This window comes from Bombyx mandarina, chromosome 23 (genome assembly GCF_030267445.1).
Source record: "Bombyx mandarina strain Sakado chromosome 23, ASM3026744v2".
Taxonomy (NCBI): domain Eukaryota; kingdom Metazoa; phylum Arthropoda; class Insecta; order Lepidoptera; family Bombycidae; genus Bombyx; species Bombyx mandarina.
This window is the reverse complement of record NC_143229.1, coordinates 19,186,961-19,206,185: the sequence shown is the minus strand read 5'-3', so window position 1 is coordinate 19,206,185 and position 19,225 is coordinate 19,186,961. Positions and strand designations below refer to the sequence as shown.

The 19,225-nt window shown below is 38.4% G+C and overlaps 1 protein-coding gene across 18 annotated transcripts in view; it reads right to left on the bottom strand.

The window, feature by feature from the left end:
• Window positions 1–19,225, bottom strand: part of Wdr62 (WD repeat domain 62) — a 106,706-nt gene that overhangs the window by 74,957 nt on the left and 12,524 nt on the right. For 15 of the 18 annotated variants that reach the window (XM_089737301.1, XM_028183503.2, XM_028183501.2 and 12 more), the window contains exon 2: window positions 17,837–18,383. In XM_089737301.1, the coding sequence (XP_089593427.1) occupies window positions 17,837–17,977 (141 nt within the window). In that variant the 5' untranslated portion in view covers window positions 17,978–18,383. Of the gene's footprint in view, window positions 1–12,430; window positions 12,716–17,836; window positions 18,384–19,225 lie in introns of those variants that run through there. The other 3 variants (XM_028183502.2, XM_028183507.2, XM_089737299.1) reach the window with 2 other exon arrangements.

The following is a 19,225-nucleotide window of genomic DNA, read 5'->3' as shown; positions in this document are numbered from 1 at the left end:
GTATACGTCGGGTTTTCGAGTTTTTCGGTCACGTTGCGAAGAAAAAGGATGACAATCTCGAAAAACACTCATCACTGGCAAAGTGGAAGGAAAGAGCCCTAAGGGACGTAGTCCCATGCGCTGGTCTGATCAAATTAAGGCGACATTAGACTCCAGCATTAATGTCGCTATCCACTGCGCAGAAAATGGAAGAACATAGGCCAAACAAAAGTGCTCCGTAAAGGTCACGACACTCAGCACTGAGTAACATGATGCAAGGAGGAGAAGGAGACATTATTAAAACCTAATTTTACGGTTTTCATCTCGCATCTTTATCGGAAACTTTACAGTTTTGCTTTACACTAACGAATCTCTTTGTTTATTTATTCCAAAATTCCCCTTTATCATTGTAGCAAGGTAACATAGCTGTGACAACGTTAGGCAATAAAGACCTGAGCTGCATGCGTGTGGGCGGAACGTGGACGGGCGATGTCTTACAGCTAAATGAGGATATGATTTCATTCGCATTATCCAATCTCGGTGCCCGGTCGTTTCCATGGCCAAACAGTTGATGATCATAACAAACACGTGATAATCTCGAACTTGATGTACTAGAATTATAATATTATTGGTAGCTTCATTAGCCCACTGAGTTTCTCGCCGGATCTTCTCAGTGGGTCGCGTTACCGATCCGTTGGTAGATTCTGCGAAGCACTACCCTTGCTAGGGCCAGTGTTAGCAACTCTCCCGGTTTGAGCCCCGTGAGCTCATCTACACGTTAGGATGAAGCTGAAATAGCCTCTCAAGGCTATAAGCATAGGTAGGTAATAAAAAAACTAGCTTAGTTTGTTCTTTTATATTTCGAGTTTAATTCTGGTATGGTTTGGTCTACTTCAAGGAGGGTTTTTGTCACGATCTCAACTGTAGGTACGGCGCCACAGGAGGCCGAGTCATCGCATGACCATCACTTAGGAACGTCAGGGACGCAGATTAGCTACTGCACCACGCCAATCAGTTCTCTTAAAGCCTCCAGAAAAGAGCATGCGGGAAAAACCAGTACAGTGTTGGTGGAGGCAGACATATCGCCCAACAATACACTATGAACGGAACGGAAAGGACCAAGCGAGCACTGGTTCTGCTTCGAAATCGGTGCATTGAGATAACGGAAAGATTTTGCTACTACAACCATTCCCCAGTATGGTATACAACAAAGTCGCTTGGTAGATCTGAAACGTGCCGTGGCGTCGGACCACCATGCATCACCACGCTATATGATAGTGTGGCTGTATGATATAGAATGGTTAGCCACGATCAGCTGTGCAGACTTACTTTTTAGACTACCCTCGACACTGGTGGTAGGACCTCTTCTGAGTCCGCGCGGGTAGGTACCACCACTACCTGCCTATTTCTGCCGTGAAGCAGTAATGCGTTTCGGTTTGAAGGGCGGGGCAGCCGCTGTAACTATACTGAGACCTTAGAACTTATATCTCAAGATGGGTGGCGCATTTACGTTGCAGATGTCTATGGGCTCCAGTAACCACTAAACACCAGGTGGGCTGTGAGCTCGTCCACCCATCTGAGCAATATAAAAAAGGCAGACAACGTGACCCACCTCGGAAGAGAGGTCTTCTTCTTTGGAGAGGTCTTTTAGTTGAATACAAGCGGCTCGATCGACCTCAACACCCACAAACTCAAAGCCCATATTGCATTAGACTGAACGCAACACTGACGACCCACAAACACCCAACCTAAATCCACAAACGAATTTCGTAACATCAATTATCATATAACCATTGAAAAAATTTATTATATATGTGTATATAAACATTATGCCAATAATTTACATAATGTATGCGGTAAGTTCATTATGTATGTTAATTATTGTAACGCCTACTAAATACTGTTTTTATTTAAACTATTTAAACAACACGTATCTCCTACTGTCATTGTGGCTATGATTTTCCCTGCCTATTCGCTGGTGGCCTAAGAGGCTATTTCGTATACGATCTGATGAGTAGGTGAGCTCACGGGCTCGACCTGAGAGAATTTGCTAACACTGGCCCTAGCAAGAGCAGGGCTTCGCTGAATCTACCACCGGAGCGGAATCGCAACCCACTGAGAAGATCCGGCGAGATTGTATTGTCAAAACTATTCGATTTTCAGCATGATTGTACTGTATCAAATACCGCTTCCTTGAGATTCTTTTGAAGATTGATATAAGTCACTGGTGATAGGACCGCTTGTGAGTCCGCACCGGTAGACACCGCCCGGCCTATTTCGGCCGTGAAGCAGTAATGCGTTTCGGTTTGAAGGGCGGGGCATACAAAATAAAAACATTCAAATCGGTCCAGCCGCTTAAGAGTTCAGTGACAAACACACGCACAGAAGAAATATATGTATATAGAGATGAGCTCCAGTAACCACTTAACACCAGATGTGCTGTCAGCTCGTCCAGCCATCTATGCAATAAAATAATTGAAAAAAATAATTAAAAAATGGTCGCCAAATTCACTCACGTCTGTAATACGAGCATCGCTATCTCAAGCACTGCAAATGCGCCTTAATATAGAATTCAATTCATTAAATTGGTGTTCCCTTTGTTCCTACACGTAATCTTCGCGTTGTCTTTAGTTTTCGCTTCTTTTAAACGTAACAAAAACTACGTTATACGTTTTAATCTTACGTTAATTTTAATTGTCATAATATCGAGAAGTGAAAAGCTGATCTGATGCCCAGCTGTTTGGTTTAACCGATATTTTGCTTAACACGCGACATTTATCTTTGTAATTAAACACCCTTGTTATTTGGCCTTACCAGCAACAGTTCGATGTTTTGAATTGAACTTCAATTAAGTTTACCTCATTAGCCAAATAACTGAAGAAGTTTTTTTGTTATGAGTCTTCTTCTTCTCAATTGTGTCACTCTTGACAGAATAGTCATGTAGTGTTGGAGGGGGCAGACTTGATGCGTGTCACGAAGTCCCACCATTATGATACTCTTTCCAAAATTTAAACCTTAAATGACTCTCCTGTTAAGTTGCAAAAAATGTTGCTTAAATCAAATAACCTTTCACCCCTCGATATTATTTCCCATGTTTCGTATAGTTCCCGTGGTCACGGAGAGCTTCGTCCTTGTCTGAGCTAGTTAAAGCGGCTTCAATTGTAACCATGCAATCGATCATACCTAAATCCTGAAAGCTGCCAAAGAGACACAGTGCGTTTCTAGAAATCTTTTTTGCCACGTACCATCCGGCTTTGTAATGAACTCCCCTCCACGGTGTTTCCCGAGCGCTATGACTTATCCTTCTTCAAACGAGGCTTGTGGAGAGCACTTAACGGTAGGCAGCGGCTTAGCTCTGCCTCTAGCATTGCTGAAGTCCATGGGCGACGGTAACCACTCACCATCAGGTGGGCCGTGTGCTCGTCTGCCTACAAGGGCAATAAAAAAAAGACACCTGGAGAAAAAATGCTTATCAAACCAGACACGGCCTTCAGTAATGAAGACGCAGACACAGAAGACGAAAAGAATCCATTATAAAAACATCAAAAAGTTAGTTTTTAAACGATCTTGTATACGGAAAAACGTGGAAAACACGTGTCTCACGCGATATGCCGTGACTAAAACCGATTTCTGTGGCCGGTAACACTGATGATGCACGGTCGATACAGCTCAACCAAGAACCTTACTTTTCTTGGTCTTTCACCTAAAGTTATCGTCACTGTAGCCCATAGACAATGGAAAGTTAAAGTCGCTTCCAACAACCTCGAAACGTAAATAGTTTATTCATAAATACTAACATCGATCGATTAAATTATAAATCGATCGAATAAATCGAATAAACGATCGATTTATCGAATAAAACTCAAATAAAAACGCAACGCCGATAATAATACCAAATAGAAGCGCACACAACATTTAATGCAAGCCTAGAAAAGAAAAAAAAAAGTTTTCATAACATTACGAAATCGATTTTTTTACTACGAACAGAATCTCACTCTAGAAATGTCAGACTTTTTGGCGGGAATGCGTGGCGCGAAATTGTGTGAATTATTTTATTTTGTTAATTTAGTGTTTCTTCAGGTTTAAATGTGTAATAACGGTGGTTTATTATTAACTATATTGTATCTGTTTAAGTGCACGAGTGTGTACAAATAAAACAAAGGCTCCAAAAAGTCCACTGAAAAAATCTCACCACCATTTTGTCATGATCCCATGATCCTTGTATTGAAGTCATCCCATGAATTAAATACAAGGCAACGATTTATTGTTTTTTATTAAACTTAAAATCGCAAAGGAAGCAAACAAAAACGAATGAATATGCTTTTGTGTTTCGGAGGACACAGAATTCCTCGGAGATATTAGTCACATGCAGCTGTCTATGAGGTCTCTCTTATCTCTGTATATGATCGACAAACTATGATAAACTCTATAGGAACTATGGAACTAGAGGGTTAGTTGCGAGGAAAATGGGTGAAAACTTGCAATTTCCAAAACCCGTTGCCTGATTTTGGCGTCAGCCATCTCTGCAAATCCTGTTCTAACTATCCCAATGTTCAATCCATATTTTAAGATGATGACACTTAAACACGGTAATAACAAAGCAATTTTTGAAGTGATAGCTTCTTATGGGAGGTTAAACCGCTTCGTTACGTAACGCGTTACGGCGCCAGTCTGTCTGCCATCCCTTTCTCTTTCACGCAAACGACAGCGGTACTGAGAATGTATGTAACTTCTAACTATTGATATATTTTTTTCAAGTAACATTACCATTTTCCTTACATTATCACATTAATATGCATTCAATTTAAGTAATTACTTAAGCTTTTCTCAAGTTAAACAATTACAATATTAAATAGTTCAACTTAGATTACTTTAAGTCATCACTTCTGTCGGAATACCAGAGACGCACACATTTTTTATTTAATTAACCTAAATTCTTTTTGACAACAAACCCACTCTAGTTTTAAACCGCAGAAAGGCCCCATAACAAAAACATAGTTCTGTGATAGTTTTATCTAAATCCTCTCTGGTTTGCTTTCGTCGTAATCAAACATTAGATATGACACTACTTCTCAATTATGGATGAAGCTAATATGGTACTATTTTTTATTTTATTTTTTTATTGCCCTTTTAGGCAGACGAGCATACGGCCCACCTGATGGTGAGTGGTTACCGTCGCCCATGGCCTTCAGCAATGCCAGGGGCAAAGCCAAGCCGCTTTATACGATTACACAGTTTTCGTTGTCGCGGATATATTAAAGTTAGAGCCCCGTGAGCTCACCTAATCGCCCAGTTACGCTGGCATACTTTGGCATATTTCAACGGTAGGCAGCGACTTGGCTCTGCCTCTGGCATTGCTGAAGTCCATGGGCAACGGTAACCACTCACCATCAGGTGGGCCGTATGCTCGTCTGCCTAGGAGGGCAGTAAAAAAAAACATAGTTCTATAAGTTACCAGATTAGAAAAAAAAAGAAAGGAAAAAGTGGTCACTGACAACTTAGCTTCTGTTCGCCGACATTAATTAAGTATCGTGCTAAATACCATCTAATTTCCTATATAGAAAACAATTCTAGTAATTTACGTTAACAAGTCTACGATAATACACACCGTCTCTAAAACATTATACACAAACACAAAAGTCGCACAGAATGATAAATCTGATGTAATTGTTTATTTAACACAGTTACGTCGCGGTGCCGATGTATGTACTTCCAATCCAAGTCGACAAATGTAAACACAATAAAAACAAAACAATAAAAAACATTTTCAACTTTAATATTCGATCAGCGAACCCGAAAATTATCTTGGCTTCCCGAAACGAGACATCTCTATTCGTGGTAAGATATTTAAAAAAAATAAAATAAAAAAAGACAATAATAAAATAAATAACACAATAATAAAATAAGACCACGCTATATTTATAAACATTAACAAAAGCAAATCATTAATTGTCCGCTTCACACTCATAAGCTAGACCGCGCGAGAGAAAGATGGGCAGACTTGTCATGATGCGCATGCAGTGCGACGTCAAGCCGCGCGCTTATTCACAAACACTACACAAGCGCAACGTGTGAAATGCGTTGAATGCGAGCTACATGGTAGGCGGAGTGGGCGTGTTAGGTTTTATTTTCGTTACGGAATTTCTTGATTCGGTCGCCGCGTTCAAAGCCCGCCATAATATGCAATAGCTTAAAAGTACATACGTTACAAAAGACTAACTTAAAAATAAATGCTAAATTCACCGCAAAATAATTTTAAATGATTGTTCATAAATGTTATTAACTTATATAAAACATTACACTACACATTACACCCCCCATTATACCCATTAATAGAGAGTTGATCTATCGACGGTTCGCGCTCAAAGGCTTAAGTTTTAGAGCGTTTCAATTGAATTCGCTTTATATAACTCGAGTCATCGGCCCGGGTGACGTAACATCCGTTCTCCAGGGCGACCTTGAGACAACGTGGCTTAATTAGACATCACGCAAGCAGCCAAGCGTGATGATGGCTCCCAGAATACATTAAGGCTTCGATAGAAATCATAGTAAAGGTAAATAAGACGAGTTAATTGGTTCTATATAACCGAATTGCCTATTTCTGCCGCATCTTGCGATGTCTATGAGTCGTGATAGGACCATTCGTAATCGCTTATCAGGATGGGTTCGTCTGCCTATCGCCTGTGGTTATCGGAACCGAGATATTTTATAGTCATCGTGGCCTAAAGGATTAGACGTCAGGTGCATTCGTGTTGAGCGATGTACCGGTGTTACAATCCCGCAAGCGAGTACCAATTTCTCTAATGAAATACGTACTTAACAAATGTTCACGATTGACTTCCACATAACATCGTGTCATAAAAATCAAAACCCGCTAAATTATAATTTGCGTAATTACTGGTGGTAGGACCTCTTGCGAGTCCGTGCGGGTAGGTACCACCACCCTTCCTATTTCTGCCGTGAAGCAGTAATGCGTTTCGGTTTGAAGGGCGGGGCGGCCGTTGTAACTATACTGATACCTTAGAACTTATATCTCAAGGTGGGTGGTTCATTTACGTTGTAGATGTCTATGGGCTCCGGTAACCACTTAACCACCAGGTGGGCTGTGAGATCGTCCACCCATCTATGCAATAAACAAACACGGCTAGATAATGCGATAATTATCCAGGAAGGCTGTCTACATGTGCGAGCTTAGAATGCAGATCTTTCACTGTTTCATCGACTCTAACAAGATGTAGGTTAATACATATTTTAAGAGCGAGAAGGTCGATTTAGTGATGTAACGTCGAACGCATTACGAAAATACCGGTTTTGGTGTGTGTGTGTTTTTTTTATTAATTCTCAAAACCGGTTTTTTAATAATACCTGTTCGCTCATTGTAAATTTCCGATGGCGCATTGCGTGAATAGCTCTCTATAATTTTAATATTGTGGTATCTTTGATTCTATTAGGTCAGGTTTTTATGGCTCTATTTAAATTATTACGATCATCAGATCGATTATTCATATTATCGTATAGATTTAAGGAGCATTGTTTACAAATTCAGCACATTTGTCCTGCTTAGTCGTGACATGACTAACGTTGCAAGCCAGATTTTGTTTCTTTTTAATTGTCTTTTTTATGTATATTTTTAGCCTGTGATGTGTATGTATTGTGTGCCTAATATAAAAAATTAAATTAAATATATATAATATGTACATACATATACATATATGATTTTTTCTTTCACCGGTAGTGAACCCTTTTTTTAATCTTTGGTTATCTAAGGATTTATTCGTACTACGCACAGACGGTAGATCAGGTCATCATAAAAACGACTTTGCCTGAAAATTTCGCAAAGAAATTACTCATGATCTACTTATGACTTTTAATGTTTACCTCTGTCTCGAACGAGAACAGATATCCTAGATGTTTTCGATGCAAGCCGGGATCTGTACGGTCTACCACAAACGCGAGTCATAAAATATAATTAAAATAGGCTTGACTTAGCCTTTTTGACGAGATATCGTCTTATAAATCAATGAACACCGGCTGCACGCACGAAAAATTGTCACGTTCCGCCTGAGCTTGAGCGTGGAAGCGAGAGTGCGGAACAAGCGATAAAGAGGCACGATCGGCCCAAATGGTGGCTTGTGACACGTTTATCTCTATTCTCGCGTGACGTCAGAACTAGCAGTTCAAATAGCTCCGCTACTGACGTTATCACCTAAAACTATCACCCGTAAACCGAATTTATAGACTACCAATTTATTTATTATTGTCACTGCATCCCAGTCTTGGACAGCTATCCTCTCCCTCGAATATTGTAAGTATCCGAAATAATGACAGTAACACACACGCGAAACTAAATCGTAAGTGTTGCTTTTAATTTATATGAAAACGACAATACAAATCTATATATATAAAAATGAATTGCTGTTCGTTAGTCTCGCTAAAACTCGAGAACGGCTGAACCGATTTGGCTAATTTTGGTCTTGAATTATTTGTGGATTTCCAGAGAAGGTTCAAAAGGTAAATAAATATGAAAATGCTCGGAATTAAATAAAAATAACAATTTTGTTTTTCCTTTGATGTGTCCCCCGTCGGACGGATTCCTTTTGTTTGTTTTAAGTTTATTTTATGCAAACATTTAGGTCTTTTATTTATCGATTGAGGCACTACGAAGTCTGCCGGGTCAGCTAGTTACTAATATTTTCTACAATTTCAAAAATAAATATCAAGAAGAAAAGTTTTAAACAAATGCTATACGTACTATCTTTTTTATTTATTTTTTATTACTTTTATGAGCTTTAAGTGGTCCTTGTTCACGTCATTACGTCTAGTAAAAACCCGAGAGGATAGTAAATACATAATCTTATATATAAAAAATCCTCCAGCATCGGCTTCAAAGCGACTTACATGCAGTCAGTGGCTTTAAGTACGCATTTCCTAATTCCTCTTACCTAATTATCCTAACAGCTATTAGCCCACTTAATGATACAATCAATTAAAATGTCTTCAATACCTAATGATGGGGGTCAGACCTTGCTACATTTAACTTTGAACGAAGCGATTGATAAACTCGCCGATGATAAATATATACACATATGTCGTAGAAAACCACTCAAGTAATATTAAGACATTGTTTTGATTATTAATTTCAATTAATAAATGTTGTTTTGATAAATATTTAAAAAAATAATGTAGGGTAAATGCCGTAACGCCAGAGTATAAAATGGCGGTACGTGGACAGAGTCGGAACGACGGACTTGCGGATCCATCAAATTCAATAACCCTTGCATTAGACGTCTTTAGCTCTAACACTAGGAGTAGGGACCCCGGTAACCGTACTCGTCGAACTCGGCAAAGAGTTCGACGTGCAACCTAACCTAAACATCAGCCAACTGAGTTTCTGGCCGGATATTTTCAGCGGGTCGGGATTCCGATCCGGTAGTAGATTCATTCGCGAAGCATCTACTCTTGAGTTGTTAGGTCTCCTTTGGAAGTGCTCGGGTAGCTGTTAGCAAACCCCACCCCTCCTGGCTGAGCCCTTGCTCGCCCAACTGCCCTGGTAAAACTGGAAAGGCCTCCGGGCCACCAGTAATCACTCAAACATTTTAAAAAACACTCCACTATATATGATTCGCACACATCTATACATTGTCACGCTCTTGTGATTTTACGCGAAAATAATTTAATTCGCATTATATCACCGCTAAAATATTCGTATTTCATAATAATGCAGTGCGTGAGGGTGCGTGTTTGGTGATTAACGACAAAGGGAGGATCTGCCACCGAGTAAGTGATATTTATCGGTAGACTGACGGTATTAGGCAGATTCAGCGAAGCTCTTACTACGGCTAGTGTTAGCAAACTCTCTGAGGTTGAACTCGTGAGCTCATCTACCCACGCGTAGCTGAATTAGCCCCTTAGGCTATCAGCGAATAGTTAGGGAAAAGGTTGGAATGCTGTTCGAAACTTGCTTACATGTCATACCGCCCCAAGTGCCTTTCAATTGGCCACCGTAAACTCCATTGAGGGCACTCCAGCTTAAATGAGCAGACATTCGGCGTAGAGTTGTGGCTCGAATTATTACTCCCCCTATTCTACCGCGCCTCCCAAATTCATTTTTCCGTCGCCATTCCCGCGTCTTCATTGACGCAAATACTATGTGCCTTTTTGCCATTCTACAAAATATGTACTTAAATGTTGTGCTGGAGAAGGATGCTCCGCATATCATGGTCTGAGCATCGCACTAACGCTTCGATCCTAAAAGAACTTAAAATCTCTCAAAAGTCATCAACAGTGCAATTCAGGATTCTCCAATAATTTGGAAACGTATCGCGACGGCTAGCAGTCTATCGAGGAACTCGTTTTGAATTGTGGTTCAGGGTAGGATCAAGGGTAAAACATACCGTGGACGAAACCCCGTGCGCTGGACTCATCAGATGAAAATCATTACTAAAACCCCACTTAACGAGTGCGTGTGCCAAGGCTCAGTTCGCAAACTACGAAGAACAGCTGTTAAGGCTACAATAAACAAGGATTCCACATGACCACGACTGCGCTGCCAAGAATAACTGACTATGGTGATGATGATATTATGTACTTACACAGAACGATAACAAATCTAAGTTGCATTGTATAATAATATGCCTATAAAATTGCAACCGTTGAGCCATTATAAGTATAAAACGGAAGAGGAAGAACTTACATAGATGATCATAGAATAACAAAAATAGGTATATTTCAATGTAGTCTTTCCTTGTTTTTCTACCAAACTAGGGCATGTATGCAATGCAATGTTGCCAGTCTTATGGTAGAATTTAATTCCTTACAAAGTCATTTCGGACGCGATATTATTTTTATTGTCTTAGACGAGAGCAGAGCGGGCAGGACGACCTCATAAGACATGAGGTCAAAATTACAATAGTTAATTCAACGATTCGTGTTCAAAATTGATAAGCTAAAATCAGAATTTATGATTGAAGTCGATCTTGCAGTCAATCTAATGGATCTGGTCACAGTTGCCCATGAACAACAGCATTCGGCAAAGGCGAATCGAGCCACGAGCGACTATTACGTAACCAACGTAGTCAAATACCAACGGTACACCTAACCTAAACATCAGCCTATTGAGTTTCTCGCCAGATTTTCTCAGCGGGTCATGATACCGATCCGTTAGTAGATTCATTCGCGAAGCAGCTACTCCTGAGTTGTTAGGTCTCCCTTGGAGGCGCTGTTAGCAAATCCCGCCCCTCATGGCTGAGTCCTTGCTCGCCCACCTGTCCTTGTGAAACTGGAAAGGCCTCCGGGCCACCAGAAAACCCTCAATCATAACACACAAAAAAACCAATGCTACAAATTATAATTTTTACAAATGTGTTTTTTTCTTATAAGTTTCATTCTCTGAATTCAATGAATCATCTCTTACACCTACATCTGCATTGTTTACAGATGGCGGTTTGCTTAAGGATTAGGAGTACGGCGTCATTGTTCAGATAACGACAATTTTAGGTCTCCTTTTTATTATATTTTAGAAGACTGCATTTAGAATGATCTTTCTAATCGAGAGTCTTGGTATGAAACGCGTTTTTATCGCACCTTTGGGGATTGTTTAATCCGAAGGTTGCGTGTTCAGATTACGTCGGGGTCACCAGTTTGGGAGGTTTAACAAAAGGTCTTCCACCAAACGGGTAAAATTGCTCGGTAGACCGACGATCCGAACTTTTTTTCTACCTAAGCTGATCTGATGGTTTAGAGAGACTATGTCAGCGTAATCGAGCTGGTGATTCGAACTTATGTTTCCTACCTAAGCTGGCAGCCTTGAGAGGCTATTTCAGCGGAGCCTTAACTAGTAGGTGAGCTCACGGGGCTCGAACCGGAGTGATGCTAACATTGGCCCTAGCAAGAGCAGTGCTTCGCAGAATTTACCACCCGATCGGAAACGAGACCCACTGAGAAGATCCGGCGAGAAATTCAGTGGGCTTGATCCGAACATTTTGGGAATTTGTATAATATAATATGTGAGCTTATCTTGAAATTGTCTTAAGCGAGATTCAGGCATCTGTCAAATATATTTGTTCTATGATGGCTACCCGCCACAAACCAGTATTAACTTGACACCGCATGCTATCTATGTGATGGAAACGTTTTATGTTCTTTTAAGAAACTTCAAGATGCTCAATAAATATTAACTTGAAAATATGCGTACGTATCAAGGTTCAATGACAAAACGATAAGTTCACTCATTTGAACAGATACCCACCCGGACCGGGATGATAGGTATGATAATGTTTAATTTTTTTTTAATTCGTTTGGTTGCTATATAGGCGGGTTTTAGAACTATATATTTCGGTTATAATATATAAGAAAAAACTTAGACGCTTTCTGTTTCACGTCCTATGTTTGCTCCGAAGCAAAAATAGTCCTACTACCACGGTTATTAATTAACACGAAACAAACAATTTACCATATTTACATTTCCGCGTAGGATCTAAGTTCTGTATCACAATTACATCTGACACCTCCACAATCTCGTATTTAGAACGTCATTTTAGTAAAACACACGCACATACACTTATAAAAACGCACCAAACACCGTGAACATTTAGATTTTATAATCGATTATTATTATTATTATTAGCGACACCGATGCTTTCTGGTTTGAAAATCATACGGTTTAAATCGTACGAAAACGATTTGTAACGCAGCTCCAAACGTGTGCCGCGCTCAGCGCACGTAACGTCACTGATTGGGTCTAACCCATTTTAGGGATACCAGTGTGTGAAATAAAAAGGATACATATTTTACCAATATATTTTTTTTTAGTAATTCTGATATCAGGAATAGGGTTGTTAAACATTGTCAGTTTCAAGTACCTATCGTCGGAAAGTTATTATTTTGCGGTATGCATTTTTTCATCGACACAATCATGCCGTGATAAATTCATTATAAATTATTAACACGCCATTGTTAGCTCGGTATGTGTGTGCGTTTCGTTCGTAACGGAATAATTCAACGTTATTTTTGACGACTTTAAGACGTCAGATTAACTTGAAAATCTGGACACGCATCAAGGATACAAACAGGATAAGGATGTGAAATTAAATATTACTTCGGTTTGCTATGTAGAGTATTTAGTTTTGAAACTACCAATAACATTGTAAACCATCATGTCATCATTGCAATGCTTGTACTAATCGTTAGTAAGCGTAGTGGTATCATTCGCGTCTCTCAATCCCGAGGTCGCAAGAGGGGACACGTTTATTAATTTTCGTTTCTGCTGGTTACGTGTTTATTAAATGTGGAGAACGCTTAACGATTCGCACGATTAGCAGCCGCCAGGGTTACCAGCAAACACTAGTCATTACTACTGCCGTACTGGATTGTTTCGAAGTTCAAACCTGACTGACTGACGTAAATCACTGACTAATAACATAAAACAAAATTATATCAAGATATCCTCTAAAAGTAAAATAAATAAAAGTAAAGAAAATAAAGTCATTGCCTTATCGGGCGAAATGAAACGGATTTTAAAATATATGATAATAGCCATTATATGAATTTCAAGAAATATTAATAACGGACTGATTATTCGCTATCTCAAGTTTGCATCTAATGTCGCAAGGGCACTCAGAGTTGGGTCAATAAGCCAAGGGTTTCTTTAACGTGCCTATCAATATCATTTCGAACATGAGACTATCTTACTTTTGTGGCGGAATCCAGATTTATAGACAGTTGCTATGGAAATATTTAACGGTATTGTTATGATCCATGCAACAACAATCAGTTGATATAGTAGTAAATCATGATCCGGAATCCAAATTCTCTGAGGATTTAACATAATACCATTATCATCGCGCCGAATTTCATCCTTACTTCCCCGAGCGCCATCCTATTCATTCACAATACGTTTCCAGATATTTTCGCCACGTACCATTAGCTTTTTTATGGGACAATTTCTTGGCTGTAGCCAGTGGAATTTACGGTGGCGACAGTGACCAGCAAACAGTAAGAGCTAGAAAAGCTAAATTTATTGAGAATAACCTAACTCTGGCAATCCCTAGCCGGTAAAAGTGCGAGTCAAATAGAAAGGCAGAGAACTATGTTATGTCGTTTTTGTATATGATCTCGTCTAGTTATTACATAGGTATACTGTCATGATCATTCTGCACAACATGATTTTTAATCTAAACTCAACACGCGGCACGATGACATCATATATATATTTTTTAAATACAATTTCGAACAAAACAATCTTCTGAAATTCAACATTTAACTATGTAAAATGAACTTTTTATCTAGTGGTTACTTAGTCATATTTTATTAAATGATTGACATCATTATTATGTACAATAGTTAATAATATTGGTTGCTTTCTTGTTCTCATTATTATCTGTATGGTAATCAACTTTTTGCTTTGCAATTGTTCCCGTCGACGAGTTTTATAAAGTCATCAAAATATACATTGTATGATTCGTTATAGGTTTGAAAAATGTAATTGATTTCTCTGAAATTTCAATTAAACGAAACGAGGTGAAAAATAATATCCCAGTATAATTTATATTAATGATAATAATTTACAGAGATTTCACTACATATTGAACTCGATAAAAGAATTTCTTCAAGAATTCCCAAATTCAGTTCCACTTTGTTTGTAATAAAATTTCACACAGTACACTTGTGCACTTCCGCCACTACCTACTCGTAGTTACTCTAAGCCACTACCTGTTATCGAAATAGGTAGGTACTTAGTGAAAAATTGAGAAAAAACACAAAAAACACAATATTGTCTTGACACCTAGCGTTCCCGCCAAAAAAGTATCAGTACCTGCCTGACTAATTTTACAGACTACAGACTAGTTGTATAAATGAACAAACAGTTCGATTAATTTTTGACTCGCGTTTATTTCGCGCGTTTAAAATATTACTTGAAAACTGTTTTACTGGTGGTTACGGGCATGTGCCCGTACGAGTAGGTACTACAACCCTGCCTATTTCAGCGATGGAGATTGGAGAAACCGTTGTAGTGTAAAAACTGAGACTTTAGAACTCTTGTCTCAAGATGGATGACGGCATTTACGTTGCCGATGTCTATGGGCCCCGATAACCACTAAACTCCAGGGCCGTGATCTCGTCCAACCATGTAAGAAAAAGAAAAAACCAAGAACTCGTAAACTTTAAAATTTTCTTGTATCATTTATTGGCATTCGGATTTGACATTGAATTCTTTGACCCGAGAGGATCTCTGAATTGTCACGCCACCAGATTTAGTATGGCAACTTTTCTTCCTACCTAAGCTGGTAGGTAACTTTAGAAGGTTATGCCAGCGTAACATGACAAGTAGGTGAGCTCACGGGCTCAAGCCGAGAGAATTTGCTAACATTGGCCCTAACAAGAGCAGTGCTTCGTTGAATCTACCGGAATCGCGACCCACTGTGAAGATCCGGCGAGAAACTCAGCGAGTTGTGTCTGTGGGTTAATTTACTCGCCGAACCCTTAATATTTCTCTATAAAGTGTTCAAAAACACCTACTTTTTTACAACTATTCCATAAGTTGGCGTTTCAAGCCGCCTAATCTACAAAATAAAAGACAAACAAAAAACAAAATTTATTAATAAAAAGTAAATATTCTGTGATATTCGTTCGTTTCAAAGACCCTTCACACTGAAGACGTTCTTCAAATGAACAACATCTTGAAAGGCCCGGCGCGGCGGCGTTCGTTCTTCAAACGAAGGCTTCCAAGATTTTTTCTATTTTTATAGAACCTGTGTTTTTAAGATAAACTAGGTTATTTAAGTTTTTTTTTTTAATTTGTCGCCGAAGGGTAGACTATCTCACAGTTAACACGGTTTGAAATGGTAAATTTTGATGCCGGCACCTATAACTTTGATCTTTGACGACCGATTTATCTCTACCATCAAATATTAGTTTTCAACTTATTTCTCACCTGATTCAAGAAATTCATGTTGTGGCCTATGGTATGTAGGCGTGTACTATGGTAAGAATATTCCGAATTGCAATTCAAATATTCATTCTTGTCAAATTCTTTTAGTATTAGTCAGCGGCTTACGACCACGACCTTGGTGTTGTCCATGAGCGACGGTGACCACACAGCATTTTTTCGGCCGTGTGCTCGTCGTCTCTACGCTAACCACAAAAGATATATATAAAAAATATTAGTTATTTTCAATGTAGATATTCAAAGCGCTAGGATCACCTCGTAGATTTAGTCGTTTTTTTTAAATTGGTACTCCTGTCATGATTATACGAAAAGTGCAGACTTTTTGGCGGGAACGCGAAGAGTGAAGTTGTGTGATTTGTTTTATTTTGCTTATTTAGTGTTTCTTCAGGTTTAAATGTGTAATAACGGTGGATTATTAGCTGTTTGGTATCTGTGAACGTGCACAAATGTGGGAAAATGAAACAAAGGATGTAACTTCTCGGGATTCACCAAAAAGTCCATTGAAAAAATTTCAGTAAATGACCACCATTTTACTGAGATTATTTTCATAAAAATAAGAATATAAATTAAAATAAGACATGACCTAAAAGTCTTACTTATCAGGTCATAAAATCCCATAAAAAAAAACTAAACGTGCAAATTCGATTGCAAGAGTATGTTTACGAAAAACAATAAAATTATTGGTATTAGATAGTAGCCATTTTCGTGTCATATGCGTTTGCAACGTGGCATCGCAACATGTAAACGTTTGTTATTATATCGAGGGCTGAAAGAGGTTTAAGCGACTCTTCGCTTAACACGCGACATTTATCTTTGTCATTAAGTGTGCGTTTTATTTAATATTATAATCAACAGTCGATGTTTTTTAGCATGGTATGGACATGTGACAAGGAGATTTGTGGGAATGGTAGTGTAAGGTAGAGGGGGAAGAAGTCGATCGAAAAAGACATGGATGGTGTGTGTGAATGACGATATGAGAGAGAGAGGAGCGAGTGTTGAGATGACGGCTGATAGAAGAGAATGGAAGAGAAAAATTTGCGGTGCCAACCCCACCTAGTGGGATAAGGTGGAGACAATGAATAAGATCAACAGTCCGATGTTTTGATTTGAAATTTATTAAAATTTATTTTCTTTTTTTAGTTTGGATTTTCTATAAAAGCGTATTGTGTTAGTTTATTTAAACTATTATTTATTCAACTCAGTCCTTAAACTTGTTAACGTCATCAAGAAATCGGCTTCGACGCTTGGACTGACAATCGACAACACCGCGCTTCTTGCTCATTAAGCCATCAACGTTTCGAACATCGAAAACAAAACTTTAATAGCACCGCGACACGCACCAATTATCCGCTAAGTTTGTTTCAAAGAATGCAACGTTTTTACGCCCTGATTCAATTCTCCACTGCATTCCTTCCACCATTCCTCTTTGCATTCAAGATCGAAGATAAAATTCGACTCTAAGAATTTGGTAAAACATAAAATACGGCAATCTTCGAGTTCTTTTGACAAACAAAACTGTCACATAAATAAGCATTAATTACTTCCTTCCGATAATTATTTAAAATTCGAATCACATAGTCAATAATTATGCCCTATTTACTGATCAATCTATCCATAGAAATATTTCATATAAAAAATACAATTAATAATTCATATATGTATTTTCGATTTAATTGTTTAACATTACGAATATTATTAAAACAGGAAAATGCTGTTAATCATATGAAAAGATAAATTCATATTCTTTATAATATACATTCTATTCGAAAAAAGAACATTTCAGAAATTCATTCTATTTTTTCACTAATCACGATTGTTCAGTGTTTAAGGCCACAAATAACTGAAATCGTTCGATGCGTCTCTGACATGAAATTTAAAAAAAAATGATAAAGAAATCTGCATCAAACTCACCCTATCTGAAATAGCTTCTTCCATTTTCCCGCGCTTCAGTCCGGGCGCTCGGATGACGTTGACCGGTGGCGCCACCACGGCGAGGGGCGGAGCGTTCCCGCCGCCATTCCCAACGTTCACCGGTATGTAACCGGCCTCCATCGCGTCATATGCACAACATTTCCACTATTTTATAATAGATGGCGTTGTTCTCAACGAAATACTCTACTATCAAATCACTGCGGCATACGAATAAACACTAAGCACACGAGGAAATCACAAAATTCAATTCACTGCGTTGTATAGTCATGGACGTATTTTGTTATTAGGAAACGAAAAAATTTGAGCACTTTTATGTGTTGCGTTTGAGCATCGACTGAACGGAATCACTTATTTTAACGCTAACTTAATAAAACAAACGGTAATCTTACTTAATCATTTGTAAAATGCACAATCACAGATTATAATTTTTTCGTGGTAATGGAGCGAGCGCGCCAAAATGTCGTTCGATTTCTAAAATTCGCATTTCGTATTCCAAGCTTGTCGGCCCTCTCGCTCTCCTTCATATCTGCGAAAGAGACAAACGATGGATTAAATACAAAAAAACATAACATAGACAAAGCACGTGAACAGGTTTTATTTGAAAACATAACGTAATTTTTATTTATTATCAAATCTTCAAGGTCGTCGAGATAATCGCCATTATACGCTTTTGAATGAATAAACATAAATTATTAGCATAAATAGTTTATTATTATGCCGCGTAAATAATTGTTTGTTATACGTATATTTATACATTAGACGTAGGCGTCATAGGCCGTAACTTTTGAAACATTAATTTTAAAAAAAACTTGTTTTTGTTTTGCTTTTAAAAAGCAACATACCATTGCAATTACTTATGTCATCCTTTAGACACGTTCTCCAATTTCCTTCCTGAACAATGTATGACATAAAGCAACTATTTTTAAACAATACGATCTGTTTATTAATAAAATAAAATGAAATAAAAAACTTGGTACTTGGTAGTAATCTTTTTCTGGTGTCGATGTTTCTTGTCTGGTGCTCAAGTGGATGGAAAACTCAAACAATATCAGCTAATGATGATTCAAGATACGCTACTGCCGTATTTCTGTTTTTATGAATGACAAAAAGTAATGAGCTGCACCAAAATGAAATTACTATAACCAGGACAAGGAGTCTGGGCTCAAAATATTTATGTCTATGAAATGGTGAAGAGCATAAGAATTAATAGGCATTAGTATATTATTCGAATAAAAAATCTTTTAACACGCTCTGTAATATATGCAACAAAATAGCCGAAACTGTCCTAGAGGTAGATATTAAGCACGCCCTATCTTTTTCAGTACATTTCTTATGTGAATGCCGTGATCGGAAAAGATTTACTTTTAG